The sequence below is a fragment of the Lagopus leucura genome, unplaced genomic scaffold, assembly GCF_019238085.1.
Source record: "Lagopus leucura isolate 7727_CA_CO unplaced genomic scaffold, USGS_WTPT01 Super-Scaffold_100055, whole genome shotgun sequence".
Taxonomy (NCBI): Eukaryota; Metazoa; Chordata; class Aves; order Galliformes; family Phasianidae; genus Lagopus; species Lagopus leucura.
This window is the reverse complement of record NW_024962301.1, coordinates 1,603,731-1,630,778: the sequence shown is the minus strand read 5'-3', so window position 1 is coordinate 1,630,778 and position 27,048 is coordinate 1,603,731. Positions and strand designations below refer to the sequence as shown.

At 45.2% G+C, this 27,048-nt stretch overlaps 1 protein-coding gene across 1 annotated transcript in view; it reads right to left on the bottom strand.

The window, feature by feature from the left end:
- Window positions 1-397: 397 nt before the first annotated feature.
- HORMAD2 (HORMA domain containing 2) overlaps window positions 398-27,048 on the bottom strand; it is a 28,169-nt gene continuing 1,518 nt past the window's right edge. Inside the window, exons 2-15 of the mRNA XM_042886190.1 lie at window positions 25,701-25,967; window positions 24,279-24,366; window positions 23,407-23,551; window positions 21,696-21,759; window positions 20,661-20,697; window positions 19,373-19,393; window positions 18,608-18,634; window positions 17,198-17,265; window positions 14,561-14,712; window positions 13,746-13,999; window positions 12,875-12,992; window positions 11,738-11,802; window positions 2,464-2,600; window positions 398-715 (exon numbers count right to left, since the gene is read on the bottom strand). Coding sequence (XP_042742124.1) covers window positions 2,496-2,600; window positions 11,738-11,802; window positions 12,875-12,992; window positions 13,746-13,999; window positions 14,561-14,712; window positions 17,198-17,265; window positions 18,608-18,634; window positions 19,373-19,393; window positions 20,661-20,697; window positions 21,696-21,759; window positions 23,407-23,551; window positions 24,279-24,329 — 1,107 coding nt within the window. The 5' untranslated portion in view covers window positions 24,330-24,366; window positions 25,701-25,967 and the 3' untranslated portion in view covers window positions 398-715; window positions 2,464-2,495. The remainder of the gene's footprint in view (window positions 716-2,463; window positions 2,601-11,737; window positions 11,803-12,874; window positions 12,993-13,745; window positions 14,000-14,560; window positions 14,713-17,197; window positions 17,266-18,607; window positions 18,635-19,372; window positions 19,394-20,660; window positions 20,698-21,695; window positions 21,760-23,406; window positions 23,552-24,278; window positions 24,367-25,700; window positions 25,968-27,048) is intronic.

Below are 27,048 nucleotides of genomic sequence, written 5' to 3'. Positions count from 1 at the left end.
TGCACGCACATAATTACTGTAAGCATGCAGGGGACTTGCCAAATGATGCACTGGGGGGAGGAGGAGAATCTTTGAAGAAAATTGTTCAAACGTAATTTAGTTCACTAATTGGCAGGGGACCGTTACTAACGAATTGCTTCTGTTTTATGTCAGTAGTGAATCAGGTTGACGATGTGTAACATACATGAAGTCAGTTAATGAGTGTTAACTAGAAATGCGCCTGAAATACAAGAAAGAGGTGTTTTTTTTTTTACCTTTAGCTGGCCGAGCAGAATCACCAATAAATAAAAGGATACGTGTAAGTGGCTTAGATGATTCCAATCTGCAGTGGAAAGACTTTTCTTAGAATCTGGTGGTAACCACAAGCTTGTGGGAAAGAAAAATCAGACGCTTACTGTGGCAGTTCATCACAAGTCACTTTATTTCTAACCAAGCCTGAAATGAAAATGACTAGAAGTCGTTACCGTAAAATAGCTGATTACAAGGCAGTGCGCACTGAGCCAGCGAGCCTCTGGCCATGGCTACAAGCAGGGCAGCACTCTCAGCTGTGGATTCACTTGTGGTGTCTGTGTGCTCACTCTCACTGTGTGGTAACATGAGACAGCCTCCTTCACTTTCATTGCGGGACAGGACACTTTGCATTCTCCGGTGCGCACAAGGCAGACTGACAGGCTTCCCTCTAGTAGCCATAACCACAGGCTTGTTTGTCTTTCTCCTGTACGCACAATACAACAACATAACGAGGCTTTGGGGGCAGGCAGGAGCCAGCAGGCTGAAGAAACACAGAACCACAACCTCCAGGAGCACCAGGGCACAGCTTTCAGGTCAAGGCAGGTCCCGAGCCGTAGCTGAGCTCAAAGAACGCAGGCCTCCCATGGATGTGCAGGCATGAGAGTAAATACCATTACAAAATCTGGGCAGAAGGAAGCTTTCTGGTTTGCTCTGGCATGTGAACAAACTGGCTTATTAGGCCACAGGTGCAGATGTGAGGACTCGGGACTGAAAGTGAGGATAAAATGGAGAACTCTCATGTTCTACAAGTTTTGTGAAACAGGCATTAGGCCACGAAACCTGCCAGACACTGCTGTGGGCTGAGGGGCTGCCAGCAGTCTGTCTGCCCAAGGAAGGACAGGGGTGGCATTAGAATTAGGATTGCAGTGCCTTATTCAGCTACCTGGAGGAGGTCAGTTGAACATTGAGGGCTGTACACCCAGCCAGTCAGCCAGCTCCTTCGGGTGCCTGGCCCAAGAAGCCTGCATCTGGCTTCATGTACCTGCCAAGCAATCCTTTCTGTGGAGCTGACACAGGCCACAAAAGGAACACCTTGTACCCCAAACCACTACTGCCCTTCAAGCCCCATCCTGAAATGTCTCTGATGAGTATCAAAAATGCCAGGAATGCTGCTATATTACCAGGGACACTACGTTGCATTCTAGTGCTTTTTCATTTCCCCATCCCATCTCCATCGTGTAAGATCAACTTTGTGTTGGGAAGACGTTCTAAATCCCCTTCTTTGGCATTTCAAATTTCATTATCTCTTTTCTTATAAAGTATAAAGTAATGCAGAGTTTGTTCTCTGAAAATCATTTTTACAGTGTTTAAGACTAACTAAGATCATTTTGCTTCACTCCAATAATAACCATTAGGTTTTTACACCTCTCCAGTAATAACTTGGCAGAGTGTCAGCCAGGCAATCAACACGCCAGAAAACACAGCACCTTTGCTCCAAAGGACAAATTCTTTCTTTTACTGCTGCTGCTCTCTTCACCTATATTTGCCATCAAGAGGTACCTTTATAAAAGTTAGGTTTGAAACATGGTGTGTTTCAACACCAGCTGTATTGGGTAACTATGCCTCTTGGTACGAAGTGGATTGCTGCTTCAGAAGTAAGTTGATATTATAACCATAGCAACACTACTTGCAGAGTCAGAAAGAAAAAACAACATTCAGCAGCAACAGCAGAAAATGTGTATAGATTACTTTATCTCTGCATTCAATATAGATAAAAACCCTTCTCTGAAAAAAATAAAATAAAATCTATGCTCCGGAAAGAGTAGATAGAATGAAGCATAATCTAATGAATCATGAAACTTGTTTGCTGCCATCGATATCTCAGAGAGCTCATCCTGAAATAGTGCTGTTGATATTGATAACATATTGGCAAGGGACAGCCCAGCCAGAGAGAAACAAATTTAGCCAGTGGGATGTGTGTGGTGGGAGGGAGGGAGACAAAACAGAAAGAAGCACACAGATCCTGTCCACATGAAATCACCAATCCTCAACTTTAAAACATGAAACAAGTGCTGTTGGCCTGCAGTCATGACAGCTGTGGTGCCTGCTGCCTCCTTGCAATCCAAACTTTGTACAAGACAAAGTATGCAGAAATACGTGTGGCATGTGGAGAGTTAAACATGAGGAGAGAATTAAGGTCTTTACCAGTCAGATGGCAACACAAACTCACACCTTCTGAAATGCATTGTGTGGCAAAACAAACATCATTTCCTGCCTTCCAGAAGCAGCTTCTCTGGTTCACTGACCTTCCTTTTCTTCTTGGGTCCTATTACCTCTTCCTGGCTAAATGCAAGGTTCAGGCAGCTTATCTGTAAGAACCATCAGAAGCAGTGATCATTCTCACGGTACAGGCTCCTGTTAGACAAGTCAAGAAAGACAACTTCCAAATCTACAGTGTTATTTCCTGGATCCTCTTGGGTTTATTCAGTGTGATCTTGTCCTCCAGTAAAAGCCATTAGGCAAGGAACCAAAACTGGAACACTCACTGGAGCTGAGATGCTAAGGTTTGTGAAAGCAACAGGTTCAGTCCCACAGCCTAGAGACAATGAAAGGAGCAAGGAGGCCTTTGAGAAATACAGTCGCTCGTGGGGCAGAAGCCTTCTTCACCAACGTGGGATAGTAATAGACTCAGAGAATGATAGAATGGCTTGTGCTGGAAGGGACCCCAAGGATCACCGAGTTCCACCCCCCGTCACAGGCAGGGCCACCAACCTCCAGCTCTGGCACTAGACCAGGCTGCTCAGGGCAACATCCAACCTGATCTTGAACACCTCCAGGGATCCACAGCCTCCCTGGGCAGCCTGTGCCAGCACCTCACCACTCTACCTGTGAAGAACTTCCCCCTGACATCCAAACCTTCCTTCCAAACATCTACACCTTCCTTCCTTGAGCTTAAAACCTTTCCCTCTTGCTCTATCACTGTCTACCCTTGTAAAAAGTTGATTCACCTCCTGCTCATAATCCCACTGAAGAAAATTACATGGGTCACATTGGCAGTCACTGGAAACAGCCTTTCAGGATGAGACACCATGGAATGATGTACACCGTGGAATTTCAGCGTGAGCTGATGGGCCTCTGAGTCCAAAGACTATGTGTGAGTTTGTGAAAAACAACTAAGCAAAGCAAGCTCTGTTTCAGGGGGCATAACTTCCCCTAGGAAGACACAAGACCCCCTCAAAAATATCCAGAGGCCTAGAAAGCAAAAGGTTAAAGAGCACTAAAAAATATATGCTGGAATACAAGTGGGCAATTCAGACAGATCACAGACAGATGAACGTCCAGAACGACAGCTGAAGTGTTGGCTGTGTCATGTAAATCACAAACTCACTTATTCTTGTTATCACAAGACATATTTGCTTCTCTATAAGAACAATAACATGGAGCAGCAGAGAGCAGCGTGTGCTGCTGCCCACCCAGAAGGGACAAAGCACAGAGTCTGGCAGGGTGACCTATCTTGCTCCCGCTGGAATCAAACCGAAGGGACACACCACAGCACACTCTTCAGCTTTGCCTCCAAAAGAAAATTCGTTTGGATGAAAGTAAGGTGAATGAAGAGGGAAAATAGTGCTAAACAAGTTGCTAATTCAAAATAAGAGCAGCTTATTCTGGTTTCACTAAAAAATCAGGAGGAGCTCTATGAAGCAGGATAAGCACAAGGAGTTAATAAGAGAGCTATTCCAGAACACATCCTGGAGAGAAGCACAAGGTCTCCAGATTACAAAATGTGGTCATTACAGAATTCCCCACCCACGTCATCAAGGCTCTCTTTCTATCTGACCTTGGTATGAGGCTTTGGTAATCTCTACGTAGCAATGGTCTTCCTAATGTGTGAAATAACTGACTGCGGATTAGCAGCAAAACCACCTCAGTTTGCCTCTCTATCGTGTTTCAAATTGTTTTTCTTCCCCTCTTCCCTCCTCTTCGTTATGAGCAACACGATATTGGCTAATGCAGAAAGTACAACTTCCTTTCCATGCAAACAGAAAAAACAGAACCTGCCAAAGTGGGAGAGGCAGGTTTTCCTTCAGTCTGACAGAACTTCAGCACTGTCCACGGCGTATTTGCTTGAGGAAACTGAGATGAGTGGATCTCTATGTTACAGCTCCTGACCTGATATCCAGCTGCTCAAACTGGCATTTCAGGCAGTTATTTACTTTCCTTTCCCTGGCATCACTTTAACCTGTCTGCTTCGGTTTTTGAAGCGCAGGGCACTGGGGGTGGAAACACTGCATTTAGACACTCTGCCCTGCTAACACAGCTGCAAGACTTGTACCCTGTCCTGCTGGCTGCACAACAAAGTATAGCAATGATCCCCAGTCTCCAGGCCCCTGGTCACCTGAGGGATTCAGCTCTCTTTCTGTTTTAGCCCAAACCACACAGTGAGCACATCATCCACAGCCGGTGCTTTTATTCCCTCTATCGAGGAATGGACTCTGCAGCACAGGCAGCAACTTGGAGGTTTAGCCCTTTCTTAATTCTCTGCGTGGATGGGACGCTTTTGAGGCAGGAGAAGCAGCCACAAGGAGCAGCCACGACTCCCTCTGTGTGCATGCCCTACAGGAACCTGGAGATTAGGAGTAAAAACATCTATGCAAGTCGTCATGTTCTGCAGACACGCACTATTCATCTGCTGAATGAACAAGATGTCAAACGTGTGAGGTATTTCACCAAAGCCAACATGTCCTGTCCTGCTCCTGCCCTGCTACAAGTTCACATATGAGCTCAGAGGCAGGATCAGACCCCGAGCCCAACTTCCAGGTTCCTACCTTAACCAAACACTTGGGCTTCTTCCCCAGCAATGCGCTCTAAATGGGATTAAGTCAGATCCTACGTGTGTTTATTTGACTTTAACCAGAAAGTAAACCTCTTAAACGGCGCGGTAAAAAGCAGGAAATCCCTCCCATTGACTAAACATACAATCAAAGCCTCCAAAGGTTGATTAATTCTATTTTTTCCCATACTCTGGGACTTTGAACAACCCATAGGCGAGCTCAGGCCGTACCAACGTTGGCTTTTGTCTTACACAACCACTGCAGGGCCTCAGCTCCCCTCAGGTATGGAGCCAGGTGCCACAAGGCCCCCCAAGGGACAACGCTGATGGGGGAACAAGACAGGAACAGAGCCGTGAGCTCCTGGCTGTCAGTCCAGGCCATGGCTCTGTCAAGCTCATAGCACGACGACACAGTGATCGTGAACCTCCCGTGCTGTACAGTACTGCGCTATGTGTACAACGGTCGTATTTTGCCACAGATTTTTTCTGTGCAATTACAGCTAACTTGTGAATCATGCAAGTGTTACTAATTTCTGGCATAAAACTAACGGGACAGCTGCACATTGTCTGGAGAAGATATCAGGCTAAAAATAGATCAGACTTCAGATTAAAGCCTTCCCAAGGCAGACTGGTGGATGCAGCGCGGCAAGCAGACTATGGTTACGCTCCTATTCTTAGATAGACAAAATCAGTTTCGTGCTCTGCAATTTTCAATCCCCAGTGTCCCCACGTATCCTAGCCAAAAATTCCCAACATAAATTGATGCAAATTTACAGCACTTCTGGCACTTCTGCTTCCGAAGGCATCCTATGTAGAAAAGCTAGAATAGTGTAGGAGCATTCAGCTGTGCCCCTGCTTTGTGCCTGGCCTGCCCCATGCTGAGGTTTGGCACTCTGTAAATCTTATGTCCTCAGAAGAGTTCTCTTTGTCAGGACACGGAGTGTTTAATGTGGTACGTTGTAACCCAACAAATTCAGAAGTGCATGAATGTCAAAAGAAACCCAGTTCCATCAAGCAGGCCGGAAGAATAAGGACTGAGATACAAGATTTAGCTGGTGAAACAAGGCAAAACAATCCTCTGCTGCCAGGGCAGCAAGTACATCTAGCGGGGTACACAGATCATCATTAGGAAACTCTTATCAGAGCGGGCCAACGCCTGATGCATCTTGTGATTTTAGCTGCAGATAACTTGGTAGCACAGCAAACATTGCCACTTCCAAAAGCCAAGCCAGCAGCTCTTTAAATGCAGCCCCCAAAACAGGAGGCGTGCCAGGTGACAGACACCTCTCTCCGAGTGAAGGCAGCTCACTGACAGGTGGCTGCTCCAAGCACAGCAAAATCGAGGCTCACGAGGCACGTGGTGCTGTGCAGCAAAGAGATGGAAGGAAACAGACAGAAACCAAAATGCAGCAAATTCCATTTAAACAGAAGGAAGAGCTTTTCTTTGCTATGAGCCTGATCAAATACCGGTGCAGGCTGTCCAGAGGGCCGGTGGAGCCTCCATCCTTGGAGGTATTCAAAATGTGAGTTGCCAAGGTGCATACCCTGCCCAGGGCACGTAGGATGCTCTATGTGCCCTCCAGGTCTTCTGACCTCTGCCATTCTGCGAAGGCGGCACAAAGATTAAAGCTCAGCACAGGGCTCAGCGCTGACTGAGCTCCTATCAGTTTCCAGAAAAGCCAATGCACTGACATCAGTAGAACTAATCCTGATTTTCATCTGCACAAAGTGGAGGAGAATCACGCTGGTAAGCATGAAAGCCAAATTACGCAGGTGGAAGAATGAAAGACGCTCACTGTGATGCATCTATGGAAACTTGCCACATTTCTGTCCCCAGGAAACCATGCCAAGACATCACTGATTACCACTGGTCCTCTTCCTTTTCCATAGTTCACTGTTAAAATCTCTGCCATCCAACGCAATTTCCTTTTTGCAGACAAAGTCTCACAGGCCTACGCTGTGTCTCACGTATCTCGTTGCGTTTAAAGAACCACAAACAGATCTTTCCAGACTATGAAAACAAATTGTTCAAAACACCTGATTAAAAAGTCAAAAAAGTACCAGTGTCTGTCCCTGTAGCCTCCGCCAGGACCCTCAATTGGCCTGTAAGCTTCTGCACTGGGAGACTTTCCCTTGTGAGATTTACAGCGCTGTAAACCAGGAGGTGGAAAGCAAAGACACTCACTGTGCCTATGAGGCCATCAGCAGCTTAGCCCCTCGTGGGATGTCAGACCTGCCCAACTTTACTGTGTGCAGATTTCTCCAGCAGTCTGTCTGGTTGTTAGCATGTACATTATGAACACGTGTGAAGGCTCAGAGGCTCAGTGTCTTCCTCTGGATGTCCATGGCATAGCTGAAATCTGAGGGCACACAAGTTAAACCTTTCCCCACCTCCGGGGCAGTGAGCATCACCTCCAAATGAAGAGATCACTAAGAAGCTGTTTCATACACACTAGTCAGGAACAACTCATGCAAGGGATGAACAGCCTCAGATCCAGCTAAAGGTCGGATGTGAATGCAGAGAAGCCAGGAATTTCCTGACCTCCTTGTCTCACTCCTCCCAGAATGGCCTGAGCTAACAGGAAGGAGAGAGGCTAGCTCATCTCTGAATCTTCTCTTCATTGTTTGGGTCTGTGTAGCCTCAGCTGGTTTGGAGGAGAAAATGTTCTGGGAACTTCTCATCAGATACAGTTCGCTTGATAGACAGCTATAGATAAACCTTTCTTTTTTTTTCTTTGCTGCAAAAGTTCAAGATAATGACATTGCCACAGAAAAATGCTTTCCTATTGCTCGGCAAATGGCAGACTTCACCCTTAAACTGCTTTCTGTCATGGCAATTGTAAAAGTGGCTTGCCTGAGAAAAATCAGACAACAAAGGTCTTGATCTTCAAGTTGTTGTTCTGCAACTGGATCCCTTGTGCTGACCTTCACTTTCAGACAGAAGTCACATGCAACTCTGAAGCTCAGCAAAGGCACAGGGATCTCCAGCAGGATTACCACGGCTCTGGGCACCAAGAGGATGCTGACCACTGGCAAACAAAACACACTGCTCGTAGGGTGTCAGGCATGAAAGACTGCTCATGCTGGCTTCCATTGCTGCCACAGCCTCTCTCACAGAGAAAAAGGACGTCACCAGGTACCCAAGACTTCAGCATGGGGAGTAGCAGCTGGCCAGACAAACCACCACCTGCAGTCTAAAATGGCACTCTTTCATTTAGGCAAGTGAATCTCTGTGACTTTCAGACAGCTCCGGGTAAGAGAGCTGTGCCACACAGCCAGGCACTGACAGGCAGTGTGGAACCCCCGGGCTACCAGTGATCCAAACCACTGTGCCTACACAAGGCCAATCCTCAGCACACTTACTGGTGCCCCACAGCAGCCTGGTAGCACAAACGCAGCCAGCCCAGCAGCATAAGCACCGTCTGGCACTGACTAGAGAAGCCAAAAAACCAGGAGGTAGAACTGTTCTGTGCTGATGCAGCCACACCACTTCCAGCTCTGGCACAGGCTCCGTCTGGGACGACTCAGGGCTCTGCACAACTGCTGCACTGTGCAATGAGACTGTGCTTTAAGGACCACCCCAGAACTTCAGCCCACAGCTTGCTGATGGGAGATAACGCCTGCAGAAGCATCCACATGGTCAGCTTTTATTCATCTTCTAGAACTATTTCGTTCCAAACTCATTCCACTGAAACATGTTTGCTTACATGAAGACAAAGAGGACAAAAATCAACTTGTGGGACAAAACCATTAAAGAACCCACAAGAGGGTAAAGGACTACGCTGAAGTCTTCAAGAAGTTATCTCACATTCAGTGCAGGACCCCATTTCCATCAGCAGATTTCTGCAGAACAAATCAGTGGGCAGCAATTCCCTATTTTACTCAGCTCTTCAGATCACAACTGTAGAATGCCAGTGGAAACTAGGAAGACACATAAAGATAGTACACTGGGACAAATCCGCAGCTGATGCAATCAGAAACTCTCCTCAAGTCAGCAGAGGTAGGGTAATTTACATGCTGGTGTCTAACTCTGGATGATTAAGTACAGAGATGCTTTGCTGGGAAAGGGCAATCTCTCATTTGATCCTAAGTATCATCAATCATTAGATTGCAGATAACAAGCAACTTGAGTACATGTAAATTTTTCTCCAATCTGAAAAGCCCTCTGTCAGAGACTCTTCGTGGCCATTATTAAACAGCAGTTATAGTTCTAACAGGACAGAAATAGTTCTTTCTCTTTTGGCAGATCTGCAGCCTTTGCTTCTCCCATGTCATACAGATAAAAATAAGCCTCTAATGCTCCCATTCCTGGTTTTCCTGAAGAGCTGTAGGTCAGGAAAATAACGAACAATCAACTCGGTTCCAACAGCATAGTTCTGGCTTTTTTATAATTGGGAAACAGAAGGAATAAAGCAGTCCGCTCAGAGAAAGAGCAGCAACGCGGCCGTCCAAATTCCCCACAGCACCTTGTGACTGTATGGGATTTTTTAACACATCGCTTTCTGAACATCGAATCCTTGCTGACACCACGATCTGCAATAGGCGGGACTGCTTCCATCGGTTTCGATCAGCTCAGCTCAGCACGTAACGGTGCAGGTGAGCACTGAGCGCCCAGCCCTGGGCCCAGCCACGCACAGCAGGGTGAGGTGTCCCCCCCCCAGCCCGCCTCGCCCTCACCACCCTGCCATGCCCACTCCCCCATGGTAGCGCTGGTATGTGAGCAATTTTTATGAGAGCTAGTTCAAGGCGCTCTTTGGGTGGAAACCTAACACTTGTCGTGCACTAGCAGCCTGAGCCTGGTGGCTTATGTCTGCCAAAAATAAAGGGAGAGCTGCACAGGTGGTTCCCGAGCGCTGCACAGCCCAAGCTGAGCGACCCCTCAAAGCCGGGGGAAGGCAGCTCTCTTGGGAGACCACACGGCTCCTCAAATCACAGAGCTCCTCCCAGCACACCTGAAAAACGCTGCTCGTTTCACCGTCCTGCAGCCTGGATAGCAACAAGATGTTTACATTCACACCCCAAAAGGACTCCTTCTGCCATCTTACCTGCGTTTGACCTCGTTAGATAATACCTAACTCTGATTTCCCTAGCTTGCCCTCATTTTTTAAGACAAACTTCACTCGACAGTTTGGCTTCCTGATATAAGTGGAATACACAATGCACATTTGTTTCACCCACTTCCCTCAGAAAAGAAGGGAAAGTCCCCCTCGCATGGAAAATAGCATCAAGTTTTTATTAGTGCTGGCTTTACTGTGATGATCTGAACTTTCTAAAGAGTGACTTGGTTTTATTTCTTCCTGAAGTGACTGAAATGTTAGCCATATTCTAAGCAAGTATGTCTAAAAATAATAATATCAAAGAATAACTCAAAAACTGTCTGCCCAGCAGAATTTAACAGGAAGAGGGATTGCAATTCTTTTTTTGAGTCTTTGGAAGCATAAAGTGGATAAAATGACTCTTCCACTTTTCAGTAACCAGTACTGTTTCCACCACCTTCAGAAACTCTCACTATTGCTACTGCATTCTAAGGGAATTCACATGCTGCAGGAGAGAGGTGCCTGGTGCTCTGACTCTCATCATGACAGACCCGAAAGAATGCAAGAGCATGAATCAGGGGGAGAACCATGAGTTACAAACAAAAAAGGCTCCTGTTTTCTCAGAGACGACAGAATAAACAATGATCAGAAGGAAACTGGAGGATGTGACAAAAAAAAAATGTGGTTAAAGTTTGAAAAATACCAGCCTAGGCACAGAAGTTCATTTCTAAGATCCAGAGTCAATGCAAATACTTCAGAGATGCCTTTTGAATGACACGTTAAGTAGTCGTCTCCAGTTGCTGTCTGGGTTAGACTTTTCAACAGAAGCAGGGAAAATTTTACTAGCAATTTCCTACTCTCGTTAACTTATCCTGTGAAGATTCAGTTTCTGAATATTCAAGCTCACAGCATCTTCAACTAATTTGAATAGGAGGAGGATCAACTGGCAGGTCTGGTGGTGTTCAGAGACCTGCCTGTCACTGAAAAGAGCTCTGCACAAGGGCATGAATCCCAGCACTGATTTTGGTTCAGGGATTGACCTGAACAGTCTCAGGATGGAATTAACTTCACCTTACTTTATGTATCACGTCTGGTCCATCCTACTTCTTAGCTCTGCCTCTGTAACCCCTGAAAAAAGAGATCAGCACTTCCAGGAGCTAAGTCTTCCTATCACAGAGAGGTAGGCAAAAAGGGATAGGATCCAGAAGTACTGTGAGTCACACGTGAAGATAAGACTGGCAGCAGGAAAGGAGAGGTAAAGATTAGCTTGGGCAGCAGACAAACACAGCCTTCAAATCTAACCCAGGGTGGTGATTTCAGAACCCTAATCCAAAAACACACGCAGGTAAAGAAACCTGGCTGTGTCATTTAGGCTGCATGTGTAATGCATGAGTGTCAACTCCTGGAACAGAACAAAAACTCTCGCAGTGGATGTGTGAAATGAGCTGACCACGGAAAGCTTGTTCATAAATGCTTCCAGTTCATGCTTATACCCCTATGCTGTAACACTTTGTAGCCATTGCATACCATACAACAAATGCACACGTTATTAGAAAGCTGTGCCATCCTAGGTGACATCACATTCCATGGCAATCAATTCACACTGCCTGTCGTATCAGAGTCACTAAAATTTGCTCACCTGCTGAGATGCCTGTGAGGAAGGCTGCCTGCCCATCTCTTTTATTTCCATCTTTCCCTTTCCACCTACAATGCAAACATATCAAAATTAGTTCTCAAGCTTAAAGCCCTATATTTAACTGAAAAAAATATACACAAAAGGACAACTGAACCACTGTAGTGCAATTCCATGCCTGATGTGGAATGGTGCAACCCTTATTCTCAGTGCCAGCACTGGCAGTTTAGCACTGTAAACAGATTTCAGACTACCATCATCTAAATATAAAACATTAACCTCAACAGCTCCTGTCCGTGAGGTTAATACTTCATTTTTTAACCCGGCTTCCTAAGAAACAAGGATTATGTCAGTATATAATCTGTGTAAGTGGCTGTGTTGGACAGGAGCTTGTCCTCTGATTAATAACTGCTGTCCCTACTAGACAGTTTCCATAAAATTTGATTGTGGGGTCCTAAACTGCCTCAGAGCTTCATGAAAACAATTCGATGAGGCAGGAAGATATTGTTAATATCCCCCTAGTGGAAAAGGTGGCAGTGTGAGTTCACTCCTCATTAGTTATCAGAGAATCTGCAGGAGAAAGACTAGAAGAGGTGGCTTCATAGGCAGCCCAGCTCCTTTATTCCACTGCCTGAGGATCTCAGGAATGCTATTTACCATTTTGTCACTAGATGGTATTGTTCCACAGGCTATATTTGAGAGCCTCAAAGGTCAAACAGAGCATGGTACATCACCAGCTAGGCTTACTGAAGTGGCAGAGGCTTTTTTTTTGGTATATGTTCATGCATGCTTTCACATATTAAAGTTATTAGCAAAATCAAGCTGCAACAGCTATAGGAAAAGAGCCTTGGTGAAATGTAGATAATGTAATGTGATATTGATGAACGATGCATTTCCTCTGTATCTGAAAAAAAACTGCTGAGATAAAAAGGTGGAAAGATACTGATAAAAAATTGAATGTTTCTGTTAACAAACCAAGCGTACACAAGAGGCCATTTATTATAGGTCACTCTGATCTCATACAAAATTGAATTAGTCTGACAAACTGTTCATCCATTTCAAAACAGCTGAGAAAATCTAAATATTATGCTAAGAGATTAGCTGTGAACACAGGCTCCTTCACTGTTGAAACTGAGCTTCTACCTGTATCTTGAAGGCAAAAAGAAGATGCTTCAGTTCCCAGGCCTGGATGGGTATAATTTCTGTCCTTTCCATCCTTTCCATGCTCATCTGACTCTGCTCTGACAGGGAGAGGGTTGTTCTGCAATGCAAATAATCCCTTGAATTAATAGCACGACTTAAAAATTATTCCCAGGAGGTAAATCTGCTGAGCTTATACTCAGCACTAACAGAGATGAGATTTACAAAACTCCTCAGCATGCAGCACTCCTACTCCCAAGCCTACAGAAGAGAGATTTACTGAGAAAGGCAGAAAATTCTGGCCCAAACAGTTTCCTGTCTTCAGGCAGCAGTTATGCTAAGGCTTGTTCACTGGCACTTGCCACCTAAAATTAAACTGCCAAGCCCGAGCTGCTGGTGCAGGCTGCCCCTTTGTTATTTCAGCTGAACTTGCTGTCTAATGATTGCCTGCTAAAGACAACCCCTACACAAAGCACCGAGGTGCTCCAGAGAAACTGGGCACAGTGCACAACTTTGGGATGGTTAGAGGCAGTGGAAGGAATCCCACCTGACTGCACAGATCTGGGAAAGAAACACCAAATGGAAATGCAAAAGTCTGCAGTTTCCTCCAGTTCTGCATGCGTGTGCTGTGGCTCTCTGTATAATCACTGCCCTCTTCTGGGAGAACATATTAGACTCAGTAAGCCAGTGGATGTGCTCAAATGAAATTCACATTATGCTGATGGATTTGCAGTCTCAGTGCTCAATCCAGTGCAGCAATGCTGCCCTGCACAAGCTTACTGAGCTAGGATTCTGAGCAAATGCTTTTTTTCAGAGTGTTTTGCTAGATAAACTCCATTCCTCCAACGAGAACTGAATAGAGTTATTTCTCTACCTTAGTGCTTCCCTCCTCTTCCTCTTCATCGCAGTCTAGCCCTTGGTGGGAGATCTCAGTAGGGCTATTCTTCTGGATCAGGTTGCTTTCAACTCTCCCCATTCTTTTGTTTTCAGTTGTTACTTTCACCTTCAAGGTGTGGAACCCAGTGGAGACTGACCCTAGTTTCAAGTTGACAGGATCACCATCAAACAACAGGTCCCCAGGGTTGTCATCTTTCTTAAAGCCAGGTGGCTGGTAATCATCAGGAGTCACTACACACAGAGAAAGAACCCAGTGCTGTCAGAGAAACAAAGTTCCATCCCTCTTTAATCTGCTCTATGAAATACACACATCTACCAACCTCCAGAAACAATGCCAGCTACCAACAATGTGTTGGGTGGTTATTTTTTTGGAGGGAAGAAGGGAGATTTCAAAGGCAAAAAAAGAACTGAGCAAATGCTAACAGGTGGCTGAAAGAAACAGTAACTTTAGAATGCTGAGATACCATCAATGAGCACAACTTTCTGGATTACAAGCCAACACACAGGAGGTGCATGTTCCTTAAGAAACAGTGAAGAAGGCTGTCCTTTTCACACTGCAAGGTTGCACTTCTTACATGGATTTACAATCCTTTCTCACAGCACCTGCCATCCCTGTGAGTCTAAGGGATTCACTACATTTTACACCATTTCTCACTGTATCAGCTAATAGCTCCTACCACCTCACTGCCATTTCACCTTTCTGAGGTTTGTTAATTTCACGGGGCTCGTGGTTATCACAGGAACTGATGGAAAGGGAAGCTACCCTGGCAGCACACGTAGCTATCCACCTACCATCATTGTAATAGAGGAGCTTCATGGTCAGGGAAATGTCATTGGGAAGTGGGCCCAGGTTCTGCATTAGCAGGTACAGCTTACGGATCAGGAGGCTGCAGGCTTGCTTCACGTCCTCGCTGCACACTCCATTCACAAAGTTCGTCCTGTTGCTACAATGGGAAGCAGAATAACAGAGTTGTTTTTCCTCAGTCATGAATATTCAAGATCCAATTACAAATACAGTGCACCCACTGACTTGTCTCAAAGCACCAGTGAGAAAGCTACAATGCCTTCGTGTAATTTCCAGATAAACAGGGAAGTGAAACAGACTCCTGGGATGGAGTGGCATCAGGAAAACAGCAGCTCTAAACGAAGTGGCATGGCATTTACATTTGAAAAGGCTTTGCAGTTAGGGCAACGGACCCCCATTGTACAAATATCGTGACTCACTTGTTCGAACATGATTTAAATGGATCAAAGGACCATAAAACAAGTGCCTTTCACCTAAGCAATTCCAGGAATGAGAGGAATGAGGTGAAAATCCCATATAGAGCTGATTCATCACCGTGGCTATTTTCAAGTCCATTTTGCAGATTGAAGAGAAGTGAATTCCATGTTCTCACTTCAATTTCATGTAAGAAAAACTAGCTCAGAAGTGCATTTTTCCAAAGTGACTAAGGGGCATTCCTCTCACCTCCTTCACCCATCCAAATGTCAGCTGGCTAGTCTAAGCAAGCAGTCTAGACTGAGATAACCGTGCAGCAGCAGTGGGATGAATTGCCCTCTGGAGGAGTTCGTTTCTCTTGACTACAGAGGTTGATGAGATGAGCAGCTTAGATCAGGCTGCTAACTTTAGCCAGTTGGAGGCAAACTGGATGAATCACTAAGAGAGCGAGGAACCTACACTTCCTTAACATTCAACAAGAAAGGGCCTTAAAAATAGTAGCTCCTCCACTATAAAACTGTGGCTTTGGATGATGCCACAAGCAGACTGGATGGTATCTAACAAAATCTAACAGAATCATCACAAATCATTTCCAAAGCAGAAAGGAACAAATGACAGTGGGGAGAACGCCAGGGCTGAGTATGACTGATTAAATCACTGCTTCTGTAAGATGGATTTCCCCTTCCAGTTGGAGCATTTCAATATGAAAGCTGAGTGGCTGTTGAACAGTTTGTATTCCCAAGGTTATGTAGGTTATGGTTTGGTAAGCTCCAACAACAAAACCCTTGTGCTGACCATGCTGTGTTATTAAATGGAATCTTGTATGTTCTGGAATGTGTATGGGAAGTGAGAGAGCTAAAGATGGCAACATCAAGGTGGAATAAAGAGAAACCAGGCCTTTTCTTCCACATCTTCACAAGTCTTGGGATTAGCAGGGTAGAAAGCACAGAAGAAAGAGTATATACAAAAAGACATGAGAGCTCCATAGGAGGTAACAGGCCAAGTTCTGGTTCAGTATGAGAATAACACTGGGTTTGATGCAGGAATGTGCCAAAAGGTAGGAATCAAAGAACTGAACCTCTCTGAAAGACTGGGATCCGTGGCCAGAAACTCCTCCAAAAATGAATCTAGAAAAGGGCAGAGATCATCTAGGAGAACGTTTTCCTTTGCCACTCGTACACAAGGACACAGACACATTCCTTGAGGGATGATTTGCTCTGGGTTGGCATGTGGCAATAAACCTTGCAGGTGCACAACAGTAGTTTTATCAACTGAAGGAGCTGACAGCAAAGATGACACAATAGTTTGATCAATGCCAGAATGTCAGCTTACAAACGACTGCAGGTACATACATGACCTGGTGATAGCAATGTCAGTCACAGGGGAAACAGAACAGAGCCACAGCTCAGGGAATCTGAGGCCTCAATCTCTGAACCCTCAGCACAGCACTGAGATTTTGAAGGAGCTGATATAAACAGAACAGAAAAGATAAAGAGGAGCCTCTTCTTGACCAGTACTATGGACATCAACAGATGCTGCGTTCTGCTGGGGAACTGGCTAATTATTTTTCCTTGCTTTGGTCATAGTTAATAGCTTTTGACAGTATTAAGTTTAAACTAAACAGGATTTTGCCCCACTAAACACAGCTGTCAAATATCTAACAGTGCCAAGAGGATGCAAGATGCTGTTGCTTCCTGCCATAAGTTCTGCAACATCAACACAGGCATGATCAGAGAAAGACCTCCCAGGCCACCCTCCTAGACTACTGGAACAGAACGCATGCGTGCAAATGCCCATGGATAAAAATACTGGGAATGAGATCTTCATTAAAAGGATCAAACTTGGAACAGCTTCACTGGAAAGCACAAGGCTCTCCTGTGAAACTGGAAGAACACCGCTGCTAGTTGAGATGGTAGCAGGCTCAACAAATGTGTTGGTTTCTCCACTGCTACACTGACTTGGTGTGATTTCTGTAAGTTGCTTTTCATTCAGTTCTGATGCACTTCAAGTGCCTCACTGTGCTACATAACAGCATTTCTATTCACCAGCTTGGATGTTTGTGTCCTGTAGAGTGACTATCCTCAACTCTGATGATACTTACTGCTGAGCTGCTCAGACATGCTATCATCATGAAGGGCTGCTTCTTCCTCAGGCTTCAGGAACACCTGCCTTTCAAAGTGCAATTCTGAGAAATAAACCCAAACCATTACCTGATGATGTCCATCTCGGGCACCTCCTGTTTGTACTTGAACTTGAATTGATACAATTCAGTCACTGTCTGGAGATTTAACAAAAGCAGGAAAAGAAAAAGCAAACGTAAAGATGTGTTCTGAACTTAACAGGGTCTTTTGAAGACTTTATAAGAACACAGCATTAATCTAATGAGATGTTTATAGCTGAAGCTCCATTACTGCTTGCATAAGTGTTGGTAGGTTTTCCTTAACAACCACAACTTACCTAGCACTGAAATAATCACAGAAAAATTGTAAACTTCCAGCCTCCTCCTTCTATTTCTGTGGGCCTGACTCCCCAGCCCTGTCCTCTAAAGAGACACCAGGGCCAGCTGACCTCACAGCGTCTGTATGTCCTCCCTCACTACTAAAAGGAAAAATGTCAGGCTTCACGAGTGATGCAGCGTCACAGGGAAGCCTGGCCAGAGTTCTGTATAGACAAGAGCCTGCAGGACAGTTTCCACTAGGAGTTTAAACTGTATTGCACAGGGATTCTGAGTTTCACTGGTCTCAGTGTTTACTAAGAGATTAAAAAGTATATATTTAGATGACATCCCACGTAAAAGAAAATGATTTGCTACATTTTCAGAGAAGACAACCATTAGGAAGAACAAACTTCAATCCAAGAGGAAGGACATACTGCAGCCCAATGTCATGTCTATCATTGGCTTTTCTGAGGCAGTGAGGTTGACTGGGAGGAGTCAGGTTGAGCTCTTAAGAAATCCCAGCACTTCCTCCCTCCCTCCCCAGATGCTGAGGTGCAGCGGGGTAGAACTGCAACACCACAGGCAGGCTCTGCAGCCATTCCTCATGTGTGCTCTGTGAAGAGCATCAGAATAAATGGATGCAGAGCCTCACTTACATATTGCACTAAGACTGCTGCCACAGGCTAGACAAAATAGCAGAGGTGGCAATTCAGTGGAGAACACAGAAAGGATAAGCACACACACACTGTGTAACTCATGCATCCCAGCTCTGAAGCGATTTGTAACTTCTGTCCTAAACCTCTCTGCATGAAAAACAAACAAACAAGAAGAACCAACAGATCTCTTCTCACTACTCCTTTCAAAAAGATAATAAAAGAAAAAGAGAATAAAAGAATGATTTTGAACTTCCCAGTTCTTCCCTCAGGGAAGAAAAACAAAATTGAGAACATGCCCATTAGTTGCCTGTTAACATCCCTGCCTGAGGCCCTAGATGCCCGGCAGGAGTGTTTGATCACAATCCAGCTCACTGAGCTGTCATTCTTGAGTGAAGGCAGAAGAAGAGAAACCAGGTCACCAAGCAGCAGTGTCAGGGTAGAATTTAAGCCCACAAGTCCATTCTGAATAAAAATCTACTCACCCATGCCTTCGGTTGCCTCAAAGATTAATTAAGACTCTTTCTTACCTCCGGTTCCTCGGGATTGGTGTACATCTGTTGTAAGAAAGCACAGTGAGCACATTCTGCCCTTGGGTAACATGAACCAGTGAAAAAGGACTATAAACAATGTTATTTCCAAGTTACAGCGGAGATTGTGCTATCTGTAACACGGGATCAGAGAAAGGAATGGCTGAGACATGGCCTTCCTCTATCAGCAGTCCATACTTAGCACTTCAAAGACAGGTAGAAGACTCACCTGTGTAATTCTAGAGGAATGAGGTTGATTCCCATTCCAATCCTCACAGGTAACTATTGATGCCTGAGATTTAAATGCTCAGATTATGTACACAGTAGGTGTGTAGAACGGCTATTGCTGCTTTACAGAGAACCAGGGCAAAAGACTCCCGAGGCAGCTGCTAGCGTGTGGTTTCCTCGGCATCAGATTATTAAAGCAAACTCTTATGCACTGAGAAAACACAGCAGCTTCCTTCCTCCAAGGATCAGGGCCAGAGTTTGCGGGAAGAAATGATAGGGAGCCCAGGAAAGTGTTTCCTGGGCTTTAAGGATTCATGTAAGGCCTGAGAGTCAGAGGTCTGACATACGGAGAAAACGTTCCCACGCAGCCTAGGAAGTTCATATTTACCATATTTAAGAAAGGTCATCACTCTATTAAAAACCACATATATTTTGACTTCCCCTTATAAAAGGCATTTATGGTTTGACACAATGTTGACTCCAAATCTGTGTCAAGCACGGTGGGAGAAGAAAAACGTCTTGAACTCATTTACTTACTGCTAGGACAGCAACATGTAGCTAAAGAGAGAGAGAACAAGAGAAAACAGAAGGCAAAGTCAGTATCTATCCTGAGTGGGTGAGGACAACACAAGATAGCAAAATCGAACTGCCTACACACACAGGCACATTCAACAAACTGAGTCACACGTCTTCATGCAGACTCTTCACAGCACAGCAGCAGCAACACCTAGTGGCCGGTTCGCTGGCTTCACATGCACTTCCCCAAGAAAGCAACGACATGCTCAGACTTCCTTCCCTCCTGGGACTTTTTCTAAACAAATATTCAGAGCCTATGTCAACTTAAAACACTTTCACAATAGCACCCATCCCTACCGCAGAATAATATTTGTTCACTGATACAAGACACATCAAAGGTGTTTAATTCACGCTATAGCAAGAAACTGTACGTGGGAAAGGATGAGAAAGCAATCCTAGAGCACCCATTAAATACCTGTTTTTCTCTTAACCTTTGTCAAATAATAACTACATTATGTCTCTCATAAATAGCAGAGGGCTACATTCCTCCCAGAACTGTCAGCAAGCAGTAAGCAGTTCACATTTTGCACATCGTATGCACAGTGCCAGTCGTACTGATTTTAAGAGCGCGTGCAATCAGCAGAGCTGAAACTAACACAGCTTCATCTGATCTAGATGAGAGTTAACTTGAGCAGTGCTGACAGAGATGGTAATTGGTCCTTTTTTCTGTACGTAGCAATTTTGTGTGTGTGTGTGAGAATCAGCAAGAAATATGATTACTTACTGGCTGGTTTTGTTCTGAAACCAGATAAACACATTACCTAATGGATGGCCTTATTAAAAAAAAAAAAAGGAATAAAGTCCAAACCCGAGAGAAAGCTAAGAGGGTTAGAGAAGAAAAAGGGCAAAGGCTTGAACATAACATGATAGAAAGCAGAAGCACGAAAGAATCTTTCTCAAGAAAACAGGCATAGAAATCAGGACCTGCAAGTTCTGACTGGCACTGTCTGTATTCAGACACCGGAGAGTGCAAATGCAGAACACAGAACAAAGGGGAATCCCTTCCAGGCTGCAAGTGCTCATGCCATGTACAGGCAAGTCCAGAGAGCTCCAGTCAAGGTTTGGTTGGGCTCAAGGAATAAAATCCCAAACCTCAGATTTTTATTCTCTGGGCAGCCCTCCCTTTACTCCACAGCTGTAAATGTTGTGTGTATGCAAGATCATTACAAGAGGAGGAATGAAAATACAGTTTTGTCCATATTTTTGAAGAAAAATAACAAAGTCCATTAAAAAGCAGGAACAAACTTACATACTGCTTCTCCAAAGCATCAAAACAACCTTGAATCCTGCCAAGGAAAAATGTTTTAGTGCTAACCAGCGATGCTTATCTCATGGTCTGTAAAAACACAACTCATCAGATACAGTTTAAAGTCCATGTTATTCTGGAAGAAGACAACATAGCCAGTAACATTCTGGTCTTATAAAGTCCTTTTCCAGGTCAGCCATCAGAAGGAACCCGCCTGCCCTTCAAAAAGCATTTGTGTGTTGTTTACATATCCTGAGCCAGTCAGCCTAGAGCCCACTTCAGTCCTGACAGTGACAAGGACCTGAGGCCAAAGCTCACAGCTCCATTTTGGCCCCCAGCTTGCTCTCCAGTGGCCCTTTTCCCAATGACTGTGTACAGAACTTGGCTGAAACTTCAATCTGAACACAGCCTGACGTGCCTGGACTCCTACATTTTTGCTATCTGATGTACAGCTCACTGCTAAGGATGTTTTCAAAGCAGTAGGTATTACTTGAGGCAGCAATGGTCAGATGTTTACTTATTGAGCCCTCGCAACTGCATATCTCCTTATCAATTCAGACTTTGCTTGTTGGGAACGCGCTAATTCTGAAATGCACCCTTAATAATATACAGGACAACTGTAAGGTACCTAAACACACAATATTCAGGGAGTAAAATACTGTACTTACTGAAAAACAAGCTACAAGAATCACTATAAAAGTGAAACTGGAAAATATGAGACAACAGCAGAATCAGTCTCATGATTTTCTTTACTCTCACTCCCTACCTACGCTGCCTGTGTGTGCTTTGGAGCCTGACCATGACCTCACTAAAGTCAACACTCCAACAGGCCCTGGCTTCACATGATCTCCGTCAGCTAATTCTGTCTTGCTTACGCACAGGGCCAAGCACACACACTGCAGCAGAGTGAGTTGCACAGGCATATCCAGTAGCACTGCTGGGCACAGTGTTTTCAAACTCAGGAAGAAGAAGAATGTGAGGGGTAGATGTCTTGCTGTTCAGCACAATCTTGTCTTAGTTTCACTGTTACTCACTTACCACTTGACTATCTGAAACGATCCCAGACAGCTTTTATCTTCTCTCAGAATTTTTAGACAGAGGTCTGCAAAACCAAATTTAGCACATAGTTACCATCCTTATCACAGCTATTGGGCAAATGCTGAAACTACCCCAGCTATCCTCCCTTTTTTGGATAAAATACTTTATCTAGAGGTTCTTCCTAGCGGAAATGTTGGTTTTCCACTGAGTCCCAGGTGGGCTGACACAAGCTTATTGCTGCATTTTCAAATGTCAAAGACTTTCCTCAGATGATCTGGGTCCTGACAGAAGTCTAGAGTTGGCTTAATTCTGAAAGGCCAACAACTTCCCTCCTCCATGCCCACCAACTCTGGTATTTCCATAAAACACCTTCACTTCTGCATTCAGACTTCACCAACATCTCTGTGAGATAAATGCCTGTAGAATAAAATAAACTACTTCTGATAACATTTTTCACCTACTTCCTTCTGCCTCTGTTTTCAGGCATTCAGAGCAAGAAGAAACACATCCTGAAAATGAAGAAGTGAATTTGTAACACCTTAGGAGTCAACCAAAGAGCCCTCAAAGCATGAGCAGGTCAGATGTCAACATTCTTGATCAAAAAGACACTTGAAAGACCTGACGTTTGATTAGAAGGACCAGTGCCTATTCAGGGTTTCCTGTGCCCTCAAAGCCCATGAAGTGCATGTAATCTTGTTTCAGGATAACTACCAGCTTAAGTAAAAACATGGAGATAGACTGCAATAAATGGAGACATTTCACACCCCACTAACATATCTCAATTGAACAAAAAGATGCTGATGAAGCAAAGCATCACTAACTCTTAATATGGAGGAGGCTCAGTGAGACCTTATTGCCCTCTACAACTCCCCAAAAGGAGGCTGTGGTAAGTTGGGCTCTGCTCTTCGCCCAGGTTAGTAGTGACAGGACTAGAGGGAATGGCCTCAAGTTGCACCAGGGGAGGTTCATGTTGGATATTAGGAACAATTTCTTCTCCAAAAGAGTGGTCAGGCATTGGAACGGGGTGCCCAGGCTGAGTCATCATCCCTGGAGGTGTTCAAGAAATGTGGAGGTGTGGTACTAAGGAACAGTGGGCAACACTGGTGGCAGGTGGGCAGTTGGACTGGATGACCTTAAAGGTCTTTTCTAACCTCAATGATTCTGTGATTCTTGTGATCCTACAGTAAGTCCCACAGCAATATTTTTCTTCATTAAAGCTCTGACTGTGGTTCTCTTGATAGTTCTGACCAAGCACATGCAATTATGTGAGCTAGTCAATTTTCACAGAAAGGAAAAAGCAATTCTACTTTCTATCTAACAAACTAAGCTGAAAATTTGAACCCCAAGGGCTCAAAAATCCAAAGGACAATAACATACACCAATCTGAGCTAATTTTTAAATACTTAACAATGTCTAAGCCAAGCTCCTGACCTGAGGCCTGACTCAAAGGGCTGGCAATAGCAAGGAACAATTATAAACCAAAAGAAATATGAATAGGAAAGCCACGAGTTGCCAATAGCTCTAGGTCATCTTCTGCGCTCTCTATCTGATGCAGCACTATCTGTATCAAGACTTGAGAAGGCCTATTAGCTACCTTCCCAATAGACTCAAGTCACACATAAATGAGCAGCTGGAAGGTAATCTGTAGAGCAGATAATTGCTAAAATATAGTGAGTACGAATAAGAATTCTGAACAAACTGCAAGGGTTACCATCTAAATAGCGTGTTCCATAAGAACTCTCAGGGAACAGCCCTCTCAGGTATGTTATGCAGGAGACAGAGATGGCCAGAAGTCTTTTCACCAGCACCACAGACTGCTGCTTAGTAGTGATTTTGTTGGGGAACAACAGAAATTCCTGAAAAAGAAGGGCAAGGATTACACTTAGAAACGATTCTTAGCAGTTAGGAAGGGTAACTTTAAAAGATAATGTTAACATTTCCCTGGTCTTCATATTACACAGAGAGGACTCATGTCTAACAAAGTTTTTCAAGGAGAGTTACTGACATGATTTATTCAGCTGCAGACCACATGGGTCATTATTTCCTCTCTAATATGGCTGAACATTCCCACCCCTCCATTGCACCCACGCAGGCACTTAGGAGTGCCTTAGAATCAAAAGCGTGCATCGTTTTGTGCCAACTGCTGAGGTTCTCACTTCCTTACCAAAGTTCCCTGCCTGCTACAGCTTTGTGTGAGCTGTGACAGCAGACTAAGCCTGTCAGCACTGTAGGCAGACCTAGTTTTCAGGGCGATTTTAACACAGAGACGTAAACAGTACATCTAAGATTGGAGCTAATGTAAATACTAAACACTGCATGATTTAAACAGGAAAAATCCCAGTGGAAAGGACACTAAATTTAGCTCCCCTATTAGGTCATTGCCTTATTTCCTGCTAATGAAGTTCTGTGCACGCCTAATGAGCCTTTACTTATTTAGCCAAATATGTCAAAACTTCATGCTTCCTGGACTCATTAAATTGGAAATATCTGCTTTTTAATTCAACTAAGAATAACACGGTCTTCCCAGCTCACAAGATACAGACATGCCAGGCTCAAAACAGGGAGGCATTTCAAGGTTTTTACCTTAGAGGACTTATTCTTCGGCCTACTTAAAAGCTGACAAGTGGCCATCATGTATTTCAAAGATCTGTCTTCCACTTGTAGTCAAAATCTGAAAATAAAAAAAACACACCAGACATGAGACCCCTGGAAAATACACAGTCATTGCACTTTTCATCTTCCTTAAAGATGAAAAAGAACCTTTCTCCTTAAAGAACCAGATTCATCGGGCTTATTCAGATCTAAGAGATTTGCAAAGCAAACTGTGGCTACTCTATGGCTAGAAGTGTGCAGAAGGAGAGAACTCTCACTATTCACCGGTAAACCATTGGGGCTACTTGATATTCAGGGCCACAGCTGTACCTGGTGTCAGCCACTGCTCTTTTAAATCGCATTTCTCATATCCCAAGCCTCAATGTTAATTCCTACAAGCATTAAAAAAAGCATGAAAGAACTGGAAGCCTGCCAGCGGCAGCTGGTATTTTAGGAAGAGTGAGCAGGAACCACATTAACATCAATCCTGGCCAGAGCAAACCAAGGCGCCAAAGCACCGGCTGCCATTAGGCCGCGCGCTGCACCTGCACTGAGGCACCACGGCAGCTTACAGCCACAAAACCCTATTTGACACCTGTGAGCCTGCAAGGCTTTCAATATTTACGCATTCATCTTAGGATTCTTTATGTTTTAAACCATGTTTCACTACATGCTCTCTGGCCAGGTCCGGAATGCAATTCAAGCAGACAAATGTCTGCCTGTGAGCCACCTAACAATGTGATAATGGTAATGCAATGTGTTTTCCACAGCGCAGCCTGTTTACAGTCGATTTATACACAGTGGAAAAGCCTCCTCGGCAGCTCCTCGGGGCCTCAGAACACCACAGCAGCCGGCCCACAACGGCACGCTGCGAAGGAAGCGCCGCTCACCCCAAGCGCGGGCTCGCCTCAGCGCGGCGCCATCTTGGGGGCGGCCCGAGCGCTACCTGCTGGGGGCGGGCGGAAGGAGGCGGCTGGGCGGGCGGCTGAGGGGACGCTGCTGCTGTTCCCTCAGTAAAATTCCCCCGACTTCTACGCTAAGTCCGCCTTCCTTTAGCTGACAGACCATTCCCTTATCACTGCCTACCCGTGCAAAAAGTTGATTTTCCACTTGTTTCTAAACTCCCTTGATATACCGGGAGGTCACAGTGAGGTCTCCCCACGGCCTTCCCTTTTCCTGGCTGAACAAGCACGGTTCCTTCAGCCTGCTTTCATAAGAGAGGTGCTCCAGCCCTTGGATTATCTTTGTGGCCCTCCTCTGGATAGGACAAGAAGTGATTTCAAACTAAAAGAGAGAAGTTTTAGACTGGATATAAGGAAAATGTTTTTTTCACTGAGGGCAGTGAGGCTTCGGCAGTGGTTGCCCAGCAGGTGTCCCTTCTCTGGGAGGTCAGGGGACGGGGCTCTGAGTTACCTGACCAGCTGTACGCATCCCTGATTGTTGCAGATGGACCAGGCGGCCTTTAGGATCCCTTCCAACTCAGATGGTTCCATGGTTCGTGCTCAGCCAGGCGTATCCCCGCCTTTAACTCCATGCACAAGTCTCCAACATCCGTGCTTGTAACAGCATGCTGTTGTTTGGAATCGTGGCACTGCTGTCAGCGTGTCACCACCCAAGTGGAGGTACAGGTTTTAAATTACTCAAAGCCAGAAGGCATTCTTAGGGTTTCCAGGTACAAACCTAGGGAAAAGGAGACAATATTAGACCGACTCACAGAATCACAGAATTGTAGGGGTTGGAAGGGACCTCCATTGAGTCCAACCCCCTGCCAAAGCAGGTTCCCTACAGCAGGTCGCACAGCTCGGCATCCAGGCAGGTCTTGAACATCTCCAGAGCAGGAGACTCCACCACCTCCCTGGGCAGCCTGTTCCAGTGCTCCGTCACCTCACCTAAAGAAGTTCCTTTGCACATTTGTGCAGAACTTCCTATGCTGCAGTTTCCGGCCGTTTCCCCTTGTCCTGTCACCCTTCGCCACTGAAAAGAGTCGAGCCTCGCCATTCAGCTCCCCACATCTTAGATACTTATAGACCTGGATCAGGTCCCCTCTCAGTCTTCTTTTCTCAAGGCTGAACAGACCCAGTTCACTCAGCTTTTCTCCATAGCAGAGATGCTCCAGGCCCTTCACCATCTTGGTGGCCCTCCGCTGGACTCTTTCCAACAGATCCCTGTCTGTTTTGTACTGGGGAGCCCAGAACTGGACGCAGTGCTCCAGATGAGGCCTCACCAGGGCAGAGTAGACTCCATGACATCGGAGACTTCACAAGAAGTAGATTACTTCAGGAGCTTCTGTCACAACTCAAGGATCCAAGGAAGATGAGTCCCCTTTTATTAACCAGTACCTTGATTACAGAATCATAGAATGGCTTTGGTTGGAAGGGCCCTTACAGCCCCCAGCCCCAAGCCCTGGGCTGGTTGCCCCACAAGCTCCCATCCATGGCCTGGAGCAGCACTGGGGACGGGGAACACGCAGCTCTGTGCAGCCTGGGCAGGCGCCTCACTGCCCTCTGAGTGAAGAGTTTCTTCCTAACATCTCGCCTGCCAAATAATATAGGATAAGATCGTAATGTGGAATAATAAGAATAACCCACCTAAACTGTTTCTTCCCATTCCCAGGAATTCTGTAAGTTTCTCTTCTCATCTCATTACAATTTCCAAACTCATTATTCCAGGCAATCCACTGGGGATGCTGCTGGATGCACACCAAGGCTGGTCCCTCGACTCTGGGAAATTTGGACGATGATTTGCACAACTGCTATGGACA